Source organism: Polyodon spathula, chromosome 23 (assembly GCF_017654505.1).
Source record: "Polyodon spathula isolate WHYD16114869_AA chromosome 23, ASM1765450v1, whole genome shotgun sequence".
Lineage (NCBI taxonomy): Eukaryota > Metazoa > Chordata > Actinopteri > Acipenseriformes > Polyodontidae > Polyodon > Polyodon spathula.
The window spans coordinates 26499105-26511505 of NC_054556.1; the positions used below are offsets into that span (position 1 = coordinate 26499105).

The following is a 12401-nucleotide window of genomic DNA, read 5'->3' on the forward strand; positions in this document are numbered from 1 at the left end:
CCTTTCTAGAGTTAGGTTTCTAGGGTCTGAGCTATAGTCGAAGAAAGTAGCTCCAAAAGAAAGGACCAAAAACCAGCAGATTTATTCAAAAGACATCAATGCTTTATTTGCATTGGACACTGCATGTACTGTTGCATTAATACCACCTTCATAAAGGCTACATAGATATCTATGTGCGTTTCCCTTGGTAACAGTTTTGAAAACTGCATGCACTATAATTTAGAGCAAGTCATTTTCAGGGACCACTTGGTACTTATTCACAGACCACAAGGGATTGCTCCCTAGAACAGACGTTGGGAAGGGCTGGCATGAGATGGTGGTGCTGTAGTTGAATTCTCCTTGGACTCCTGTGGTGGGATCAGCCAATGCTTCATCTCTGTAAGGAACTGCTCGAGCATGCTGGCTATTCAACGAGATGGTTATAATGCTATGCTAGGAAGAGCCAGGTAAAGGTTCAAGCCTAGCCTCTGATTAATATGCACTGTGTTCCACAAGTCACTTCGATATTCTGTTACCTTCACCAGTATAATCATTAGATGTTGTCTCTCCTTGAAAACAGCATCTTGTTACTTCTGAGCCATACACACAGAATATGTAATGTGCACCAATGCCATGGCTTATTAATAATACTCAAAATGATGACCTTTCTGCTGCCTTACCAGTGCCTGTAGAAATCTACTTCTGACTCACAGGGCAGACAGGAGAATACAGTGGTGCTGGCTATACCCTCTGGGTTTAATAACCAATGCAGTTATTTTTTAATATTTAATGTGTAATATATTTGAAATAGTTAATGCAGCACATCAGGGGAATTAAAAATAAATAAATAAAGTTTGGTTCGTGGAAACATGCATAGCTGATTATGGCATCAATGCAGTGGGTGTACTTGTTAATTATGAAATGAATAGCATATAGTCTACTAATTTATTCACAGCGATGAATAAAACAAAAGCAGGAGGGTTAGAAATACACACACAGTGATGCAGAGATGAGATGCAAATGGGCAGGTGCAGCATTTGGAAAGGCATAGAGCAATAGTGTTGCTCAAAAGGTGTGTGCAAAGATGTGTACAGTGTAGTCCAGGATATAGCATCTGTCAGCATTGTACCAAGTTGTTTTTATCAAATTAGAACGACGATGAAATGTAATTTTTTTTCTTTTTCCCCATCCTTGCAGTAGAGCACTTACACTGTAAAGAGATGAAACACCATCAAGGATCCATTGATCAAAATAACAAAAAAAGAATAAATTCCACAGCTTTGTCAAGGCATTTCAAGGTTTGTCCTTGAGATGTAAATATTTCACAACGATCAGCGGTAATAATGTAATTAGCTTAAAAAGCAAATACCGTCTGAACTTTACAGAATTGAAATTGCAATGGCAATCTGAGGGATCCACTGTATAACTCGGTGATATAAACACTCAATCATAGATTCCAAAGTAAAACCTATAAGTAGACAAACCTCTAGGATGGTACTTAATCAAGTGTAATAACTTACCTTGGGGTCTGTTTGAACGGTAACATCCACCCAAATGTAAAGGGTCTTTGGTGGACTGTACTTCATTAACAAGGAAGCCAATGGGAGATCATCCCTGTTATAAAGACCTCTCTCTTACCTTTTGTTAAGCACCTTCATTCTCTATGAAGCACTGAAGTTTATTTCTGCTGCTGTGGGTATTGTTGTTTTGGCACTGCAAGGCTGTAGTACAATATTACTCATTGATATTCTGTCTGGAAAACTAATGGGATTGGCATGCATGTGATTTTCAGTGTTGTAATTGGATCATTTACATTTCATACAAAAGAATATTTAAACCCTTTTCCAATTATAAAAGTTTACCACAGTATTGTTGCACGTTTCCCATGATTTATTTACCATAGTTTACCCTGGTTTGCCATGTTTATTAACATGCTTTACCAGGCTCTGCAATTCTTTACTATGCTTATTTATGCTTTACAATGCTTTCACTATGCTTTACTACACTTTGCTCTGCTTTTACCATTGGAAAATTTTATCACAGTCTCTCTAGAAAGAAAATGTGACTCCTGTTCTGTCCGAACCAGTGTCTGTCCTCAAGCAGACGAACTTTCCTCGGGTGTATTTAAAAGACAAGGGGAGCACAGGGGCAATAACTAACCAAAATCAAAGCTGCTGCAGGGGATCCAAGCATGCAAAAGCCAGCAGAGATAGCAGCTTACCCTGCAAATTGAGGTGAGCCGTTTGGTCCCAGAAAGCAAGACAAACCGAGACGTTCTTACTTTCTACTACAGGACAGTACATTAAAACAATACCACATCCTGTTAGGTAGCTGGTTAATAACGCCTGTGAAATAGGGTAATAAATCCACTGTGACATTTTATAACTTCTGTTTTCTTTAAAAAAAAAAATAGAGGAAACCTGGATTATCTGCTGCCACTAAATCCCCTGAGTGGCTGAGAGTCACATACTCTACCAAGCAGAGGATAACAGTCACTCATGTTCTCCTCTCTCTCTCTCTCTCTCTCTCTCTCTCTCTCTCTCTCTCTCTCTCTCTCTCTCTCTCTCTCTCTCTCTCTCTCTCTCTCTCTCTCTCTCTCTCTCTGTCTCTCTCTCTCTGTCTCTTTCTCTCTCTCTGTCTCTCATTTTTGCCCATGGTGGTTTGTTTGACATCACTTTAGAACAGATTCGTTCGTTGACTCATTGGAATATTTCCATGGTACTTTTTTGTTGTTGTTTTATTCTTTCTATCCGAGATTCATTTTTGTATAGCTTCCAGTTGATGATTTCCAATTACTGGCTCAGTTGGGTAAAGCGATTGAAAATGCGATACATACCCAAGAGTTTAAAAGAAGAAAATGAACCTTTTTACAATTTAATTAAAAGCATATCTATACTGCAGAACCATGCACACAGCGGCATCTTTTTTAATTCAATTTACTTTTCATCAGTTAAAATGTCAGTTTATTTTAACCATATTCCAATAATAATTTAGATTTTATAATACATTTAGAAAGAAGCATCCCCTTCATTGGAGAAAGATAAGGCATATACATTTGTACTTTTTAAATGGATTGCAAAAAATAACAGAATTGAATCCAGTGACCTTCAGCTCCACTTCAGACATTGGTACAGTTAATGATAACAAAAAAATTAATTAGAACGTGTGTCTATTTGAAAAGTCTTAGGATTAATTCAATGGAAGTGTTAAGCAGCTATCCATAATACAATAAATGAGATTCAAACATCTTTTCATAATGTCCTTCCTTGTACATGAAATACCGGGATTTATTACATATTTCATATTTGAAGAGCTTGGTTTTGTAAAGCACAATAATAATTCATTGGTTAATGTTTAGTCTAAATTGTTGTTGACTTTAGAGAAAAACTCCCCCAAACCCCCAGCTCATCTAAAAGCATACCTCACTATTCTCTGCTAAAATAAGTCACTAATGCATTCCTTTTTCCTTTCACCAGCACATCAGGCAAGGTCTTCAGCCATGATACCCTGATCAACCATGTCAGGCCCTTGGAAGGTACACAATGGGATGGGTTTTGACAACCTATAATTCATAGAGCAATAAACAGTTCCTAAGCACACTCCGTCATTTTGAAATGTCTTTTTGCAAGAGGCGTTCCTGAGTGGGCAAAATAATTACAAGCAAAATAACAGGTTGCTTTGCTTTGCTCAGGAAGGGATTGGTCTTCAATTGATTATACTCCCTGCTCCCTCAAATGAGTCCCATCTATCACTTTGTATGCAAGCAAAGCTAGTGCCGTGTGTACTTTGCCCTTGTGGCACAGACCAGGTGTGTAAGCAATGCAGATTACTCCTTCGACGCACACTGTAATTATAACACATGAGCCCCGTCCTTCTGGCATATTGCTCTTGGGTTCTTTAAAGCCTTATAAAGTACGGCTGTGAAGGATAATTAAAGATGCAATACAGTCTGAGGGGGAAATTGCAATTAAAAAAGATTTAGTTTAAAAAAAAAAAAAAAGGTTTGGTGTCAAAACAAGGGAGAGCATTTAATAATCTCTCTCCTCTGGTCTTAGTATTGGGGCACTGATAGACGAAAGATAGGCTGGAATAGTGAGTTTATAACAACAGAATCTTAAAATACATCTGCATAAGGGTGGCCAAAAGACTAGATTTATAGATCCTGCATCCTGTCATTTATATGCACATCCATGTTTTTCTGACTAATTCCAGGCTTCCACAGTGAAGAGGAGACATGAGGAACAGTACATTCTGTACCATGTCTGCACTTTTGTTTGTTGCAAAATACTCTTCAACACAGAAGCACAGACTACATTGTGTCCTTACTCAAAGAACATCAATATCTTCGCCTGCTGAGCTTTCACACTGTATTTCACAAACCTATTGTACCAGCAGGACCTTGTGTTTAGCCTTACATCCATATCATTTATTATTCACCATAGAGAGATGCATTATTGAACAGAGGTTTTTATATAAAAGAGTCTAAACAATCCAATGGGTTTGTATCAGAAGCCTAATCATCACTCAGTGTTTGATCATGTAGCCTGTGTTTCTCAAGTACCATGGTTGAGCAAATATATCTTGGCTTCAGAAATGTTGGATGAAGTTTATCTTTGATGCAAAATATAATTCCAGAAAAAAAAAAGAATTCAAGTTTAAAAAAAAAAAAAAATCATCATTACGTTCAATTTTTCCAGTGGAAGAAAACAAGTCTTTAAAAGAGAGAATTTGAGACGTAGATGTGACGCGTCAACCAATCGGACAAATGAGCACAACTAGAAGGGTTTGCAAGAAGATCTATCCATCTGAAAAGCTGAAAGCAGCTCTGCTTTGTCAGAACAAACATGTGTTTAGTGAATTAATAAAGAACAGTTAGAGATCGCAAAATCTGGATCAAGAAAACAGCAACAACTCTGTAAGCAAGCTGGGAAACATTCCTTGCACTAATAATGATTTAATTCATTAGAAAGTCAACCATGCATTTGTATTATAGTGTCTTTGGGGTGAGTGTTGAAGTTGCCTGAATGATGCTTGTTTTTATTTTCATGTAACAAGGAATCCTTTAACTTCCATTATAGAGAAACTCGAGTAGGGCCAACACATCTAGAGGTGTAACTAAAATGCAGGTTTCGAGGAAAGCCTGGATTCAATTCTTATTGATCGTAGTAGTTAAAGTAGATCTGGACAATACAGCTGCACACAAACCTACTGCTTTCACATTTTAATTGAAAAAGTACATTATGTCCTAAGTTGCTTTTGACAAATCTGATTTTGATATCTTGGTTGTTTTTTTTTTATTGTTCTTGTTTCTGAATACTTGATACAGTTCTGGCCATGCAACAGTGTAAAATGAACAAGCAAGGCATTGCTGTAAGAATCCCAGTTGCTCAGGTGGTCATGTTGAAAGCTGTTAATCTTTCTAATGTGAGGCGTGGAAGAGTTAACTGTACCTGTTGGGACAGCTGCATCCGTGCTTGGCTTCTCCCATGTGTTGACTTGTTCCCACGCAAATCCGTTCGTCCCGAGAGCCACGCTGTATCCACAGCCGCTGTAGTGTTCTTCAAAGGAACAACTTCCTGGAGGAATGAAGGGAAATGGATGGAATGTGTCAACATGATTATGCCATGTTTTCACATCATTATCTTATCTCAGCTAAGTAATGATTTTCCAGCACATTAAATGTAATCTTTGCTAGGGGCGACATATTAAAGATCAGTTGTTGTTTTTTTTTTTTTATTTTATTTAGTATTACTATTAGTCACTGCACAGAATACAGGCTCCTGATTGTAAATTAGATTTTTGTTTTGTTTTGTTTTAGGTAGTCTGCCAATGTCTGCTAGCTTTTACCTTAATGAATTACAGTACACTGTAGCACACCTGCCGGTATTCAAAAACTGCGTGAATAAAGTAAAAGACATCCGACTGAATATTGATAGAAGTATCAATTTGAGAAGCAAACTTGCATTAAGCAGCTGTAAGTAAACTGTTAAAAGCATAAGATATATATATATGGATCTGTTACAAACTGTTCAGCAGTATTTTCCTCAGGGGAAAACAGACTTTCTGTAGCTAAACCAAAGCAGCAGTGCTATCAATTCATTTTGTAGGAGTGATTTAAGTGAGCTGCATGCGCACTGCACATACTGTTGCATGTTTATACTTTTTGGGGTTTGTTTGGACGTTTGCTTTTTTTCAAAGATTGTGACTTATAACTTGCTGGATTGACCTGGAAAATTATGTTCAGCTTCATAATGATGGGAGAACAAAAGATACAACAAACCGTTCCCCAAAACCAGCTGGCTATTGATAGGTCCACATGTATTTGTGTGATCATTGGTGAGTTCACATCAGTGTGAACTATCATATTAAGCTGAGGGAACACAAAGCCAGTTTGTGGCTTGGAACTTGATTTCAGGAGACTAGGTTTCAGGACACTGCATGGCACACCAGGGGAGGCTTGGGGGTTTGATACAGCAAAGTTGCCTCAAACTAGGTTTCCTGGTTTCCTGGAACCAGATTTCAAACCACTGTTCCTGAAAAAGTGGCTTTGTGTTCCCTCAGCTTTAGGCAAACAGCCTTCCAGATAATTCACAATTTACATAATTTCTCTTATAGATTACCATCAATGCTATTATTGTATAATTGGATTCGTTGCAACAGAATGTTAAACTTTATATTTGTATTGTACATCTTTTTTATAACAATTAAACCTCTTTTCACACCAATTCCAGTGCTAACTGCAGGGCACTATCTCACAATCCACGTGTTCCAGGTCCAACAGTTCTGTTGCAAAGTTTACTAACATCGATTGATGTTTAGAGAGTTTCTTTATTGTGTACAATCTAAACTCAAGCACAGGCAATTGCAGTAGAAAATGTCAAGGGTTTACCCATTTCTGATTACATTTTCTTTTAAATTGAATTCCTTTTGAAATAATCCTCTCCCAACTGCAAAGACAATTTCAACCAGCGCCACCAATAGCGTTCAATCAGAGAATTAATCTAGAAGGATGACAAGTGATTAGGACCACATCATCTTAATTCACTGCCAGGAATCCCAAGAGTTCTTGCAAGTGATAACTGTAGTTATCTGTATGCCTCAGTCATCCCCTGTTACATTTTTTGTTGTAGCATTTTCATACGATAAAAAACAAACATTTTCTTTTAGTCGAAGATGCACACTTCTGCATTTAAATAAATGCAAGGAATAAGAGCATGTAATCTTATCTGGTAACACTGTACATTAAAAGGGAAAGCTTTACATGGAGGGAAAGCCCTATCCACCTTTTGCAGGTGCTCCGCAAATTTCTAGATGTCATGCTGAAAAGGGCAGGTCAATGCATATCATTTCCTAGGAATACTAGCACAACTGATGTTGGCCGAGGCTTTTCCAAACAACTCTGTTTCATGCTGCGTGACCTCAGCCGTAAGGACTCTCAGATCCTTCTCAGAAAACTTTTCTTTTCTCTTCCGTGCGCCAAGAAGACTTTTCTGCCCTTTTACTGATGTATTTAATTTTTTATTTTGGTTTGCATTTTCGTGCTCCACAAATGTCATACAGCGCCTATTGCTTTCTGTGCTGCTAACTCCGTCACCTCTCGGCTGCAATAGACCGAGGCGCTCCTTGAGACCCTCATTATCATAACTGCGGATCATTATTGGTGTGCGGGTTGAGTAATTTGCATTATAAAATAATTTCCTGCCCGCAGTGAAATTTGAATTTTGCATCAGCAATTATTTGTACTGCGCCTATACTTACATCTACCCCTAAGTGTCTCTAATTATTGTGTGTTTACAGACTGTAGTAGTTACTTGGTAAATGCATGTGTACTAATTACAATGTTATTATACGTGGCTACAATGTACTTAAATCTTAGTTGAATAAACAGACGTGGAACATTGGCTCTAGAATGACAAACTGATACCTTCAGTCACACTTAAAGAAATTGTACAAATGAATGGATTAAATTGATTCAAACTGGTTTGATACACCAGTACGCTGTGTTGGAACTGATCCATTAATATATCCTTACTTGAAAAAAAACAAAAAAATCCCATTAAGGCAATTTAATAATTACATTCACCCCTTTGCTGTAGCGAAAGTGCCCATGAATATAACCAGACTTTGTTCCAAAACGTATTCTATTCCCAGAGTGAATCACTCCAGCTTGTCGTCCCCAATTCAAGCTGAGTTCAGTCTATCTAGTTAGTAAAAAGCAGACGCTTGCATTTCATTTACTGCAATCGCGGTTATGTTACATTAAATTTACTGTCATATTTTAAACTTAATTCATGAAATTATTGCCATATGTCGTCTTTTTAAAAAAAAAAAAAAACAGAAGAAATCTATTCTATCCAGAACAGTAAGCATAAATACTTTTTAAACGATGTCTGTATGTTTCAGTCTGCTTCATTAGACACCTAGAGAGAGAACGCACAACACCACTATGCTTCAACTCCGCAGCTGTACTGACTGAAAGGTCCATTCTTCCACGTCTGCTTGGAAGGTGTGCTGTACAGCATGTTCTGGTTGCTCCACTCTGTTCCTTTGTTAGGGTTACCGTATGACTAAATGTACTCTAAGACAGTTTGGGACAGTTCAGGCTTTTCAACTCACATCGCAATGCATTCTGGTAAGTGTAGTCCTAGTGTGCATGGAGTCATATGGTAACCCTGCCAACATTGCAATCGTTGATAGTACTGGAACTACATACTTAGGCAAAGCTATAGTGGAACAACATTTCTGCTACAGCCTGTGATGTTCTGGTTCATACCACTTAATACAATCTAGTTAGTATAACTTAATGGATCATTTCATGAGTTCATTCAGAAATGCTTTGAGGATTGAATCCTGATTGGCAAAACTGAGGTATAGGAGTCTTATATTAAAACGTACTTACAGAGTGAGATTCCCCACATTAACTATTCCCAGGGTATCAGTGGCAGCTCTGCCATCATGCCCATGCAATCCTTGGCCTCTCTGACGCTGCCAGGGAAAGATTCTGTTAATGCGAACAGCAGTGATAGGATTTGAAACCTGTCTATGGAAACAGTCTAATTTTCTTGCGCTCCAAATATAGAAAAAAACATGTCTTATGCTGAATACAACTATAACCACCAGACAAGTAGCGATCTAATTCCCAAAATGAAGTTTGTATCATTTTCTGTTCTTGTCAAAAAAAATCCATTCCAAAAAAAAAAAAAAAAAACGGAATTTTCTCAAACAGTTTTCTTTTTGAGTCTTTGCATTGTAACCCCCTGAAATACGGTTTACAGTTACAGATAATCAAGTTCTGTGCCAGTATGAATCGTACAAGCTGTAGAGCCGTATGAAGTTAATGCACACAATCTGTTTGGACATCGTCGGGTAAGACAAGTGAAAAAGACCCGAACACTGCACCTCCAATCCAATCCAATGAAGCGAGTCACTTTGAATTAAGCTGTAAAAGCCTGAAACAGCCACACAATGCCTCAACCTCCTTTGACTCTGCACAGCTCATTCAATTTAGCAGTTCCCGCATCATCTACTAATTCTACTTTTGCCGCTTCAATTACACCTTTTAACCTTACAAGCTGAAGCCATAAAAACAATTTCCTTGAGCCCATCTATCACTGCAGATCACTCTGCTGAACATGTTGTTTCTGTGTCTCCCAACGGGCAGCAGCCTGGGATACAAGTCAGGAGTAATCCAAGAGCATGATCAGGAAGGGAATTTTGAGCAGGGCTACAGCACAGCAGCCATGCTGGAATCACTTTGAGCTGCTACCCTGTGCCGCTATGCAAGTTAAGGTACTGGCCTCACCTTAAAAAGAGTGTTGATGCACTAGGTATCTGTAAAAAAAAACAGTACAAAAAAAAAAACCTGGGAAGAAATGTGAGGTTATGATTGAAAGTTTCAGGAAAGTCGAGATTCGTTGTGAATATACATCGTGGAATTTTCAGCACGTTGAAAGGCACAAAGTTAGGACAAAGCAGCTCGTCGTGTGTTCATGCAAACATAGCCATGCTTCAAATGTTCATTTTCTTTCTGTGCATGTGGATTTAGCATCAGGTCAGTCTATACAAATGTTTTAGCTACTTTATATATATATATATATATCCCTCTGTTTAAATAAATCCATTTTTAATCAAGGCTGGTCATACAACAAATCAGACCGTGAGAGACAGCTATAACGATGATAGCGTTTGGCTTCTCTTAACCTGCTGAGTCAAACAGTCCCTTGGACACATTGCCAAGCATGGGTGCTAATCCTGATTACATCGGTAAATTGCATGCTTACCCTTGCAATTAGCCACTGCAGCCTGTTAGCTATCAATCTCTGTCCCCATGTTTTCAGTCGGCTGCTTAAAAATAACTCAGTTCTCCCGCTCGTCTTCATTTTAAGACCACTTGCACTGGCAGCAAGGAGATGTTAAACACTCACTTAAGTGGATAAAGCCCATGGGATTAGAGAAATGCTGGCAGTAACAGTGGCATACAGCAGCTGTACTCCAGTACCCCACAAGGGTTTTCCCGTTGGAAGTTCAGCTTGAATGCATTCATGAAAAGTTTTCTATCTATAGGTTTCCCGTAGCCGTTTCCATCTACAGGATCGAATGCAGGGCTGGCCAAAGTCACTTCTGGTTTTAAACATGTTAAAAATTGTTCAAATGAACCAATTAAAACTCTACTGATCATTTCACCAGTGTCTTAACACACACCTTCCTCTGCATTACTCTGGGCTTCGGCGCTGCCACCTGTTTCATTTAATCCGAGCAGTAGCCGTTTCATTCCCACTCCTGTTCGCTCCGTCCCAATCCAGCACAGTGCTAAAACATGCCTAAATAACAGTTTGACGACACATTCGGAAGTGTTTAACTTGGCTCTTCTGAACTGCATAATCACAGCAACTTTTAAACAATACTGGCATTCCAGTTGCTGAGGCAGAATAATCCTGACAAGGGATTCTAGGCCTGTCTGACACATTTCACAGTTTCCTCGTAATGGGAGAACACAGGCGGGGCGGGGGGGGGTGGGATAACATGTCAGTTTACAGCAGGCAGAAACATTTCCTCCAACCGAGATCCTCGTTGCAATTGAGGAATCTTCTTTTTTTATATACACATAAAGGCAAGCAAATAAACATCATCAACATCCTCATCATCATTATCATCATCACAGTGAACACATCATCTTCTGACAGTCATTACTAAAGGATAAAACTTAGAAGTACCTCCTACATTTGTAGCCTTCTACTTATCCAGTTTTACTCTACAGGTGCAACCTAATATAGGAAAGCCAATACTGTAAAACTCTGCATACTGAACTCTGTACACTGGAATTGGATAGTCTGTTCAGCCAATCAGAGGTGGCGGAATAGTGCTGACCAATAAGAACACCATATGTTTTCTGACACGTGTTAAACAGGAAACGTCCCGGGTGCCCACCTATAGCTATCATTAGTGCTACGACATAACAAGGTATACTCAGTGCAGTCATTGGCTGCTTTCAATTGCACCGCCTACCTTTGTGAAGCAGACTGATGTCCACTGAGCCCATGAGGTGACCAAACTGATTTCACTGAAGCAGATTTGAACTCAGGACTCCAGAGGCAAAAGGCATGACGATGGGCTTGCAAATCTGCATCAGCTCATTTTATTACCTTGTTCATCACCCCCAGCAGTGTTTTATTACCTTGTTCATCACCCCCAGCAGTGTTTTATTACCTTGTTCATCACCCCCAGCAGTGTTTGTCCCTAACATCCAGCCAAACTATATCATTTTCTAAAATCGCTTATCTTTTTTGTCACCGAAAGTTACAGCGTTATTGAAAAAAAAACATAAACACCGTGGTCCTTGTGAATGTGCAAATGCAGTAGTCGAGTTTATGAAACAGGTGGCCTACCTTTGATCCGAGACCCAGGCAAGGTCTGGGTGAGATCTGAGCATGCCTTCACTGCTCTGTGATTGATTGGCAGAATCTAGATGTTTTAATGTTTTTATGTTCTGAACTTCAAGATATTCCACAAACAAATTATTGATTTTCAGTTATGCCCAGTACATCTTGATATTTTCTGAGTGCCAAATCTAGTACCAATTAAGAGCCATTGTCCTCATTTGAGGACAGGCTACTTTTCAATTTTCTTGGAGCATTTTTAACTGGCATCTACCAATTTTTCTCTTTAACTATATTGTTATGATAACTAAGTAAGCCTAAATGTAATGTATCAAATGACATAAACACAGCTTGTGTTCTTTTTTTTTTGTATTTGGTACTTCATGGGTTAATGTTGTTTTTTTTCTTTTTTTACCACTTCTCTACCCTCTTGTTGAGTGTCAGACTCCATTTCTGTCAGCTGATGTGCCGTTAGCACACATCCTCTGTGTTTTGTTTGCTCGAACTGATTTGAGCGGAAGGCCTAATTCTGAGTTTTAGCAGCCA

At 38.7% G+C, this 12401-nt stretch overlaps 1 protein-coding gene across 12 annotated transcripts in view; it reads right to left on the bottom strand.

The window, feature by feature from the left end:
• LOC121297858 (receptor-type tyrosine-protein phosphatase T) overlaps positions 1-12401 on the bottom strand; it is a 156562-nt gene that overhangs the window by 115315 nt on the left and 28846 nt on the right. For 3 of the 12 annotated variants that reach the window (XM_041224400.1, XM_041224399.1, XM_041224406.1), the window contains exons 1-2: positions 8356-8508; positions 5430-5555 (exon numbers count right to left, since the gene is read on the bottom strand). In XM_041224400.1, the coding sequence (XP_041080334.1) occupies positions 5430-5555; positions 8356-8464 (235 nt within the window). In that variant the 5' untranslated portion in view covers positions 8465-8508. Of the gene's footprint in view, positions 1-5429; positions 5556-8355; positions 8509-12401 lie in introns of those variants that run through there. The other 9 variants (XM_041224411.1, XM_041224403.1, XM_041224404.1 and 6 more) reach the window with 5 other exon arrangements.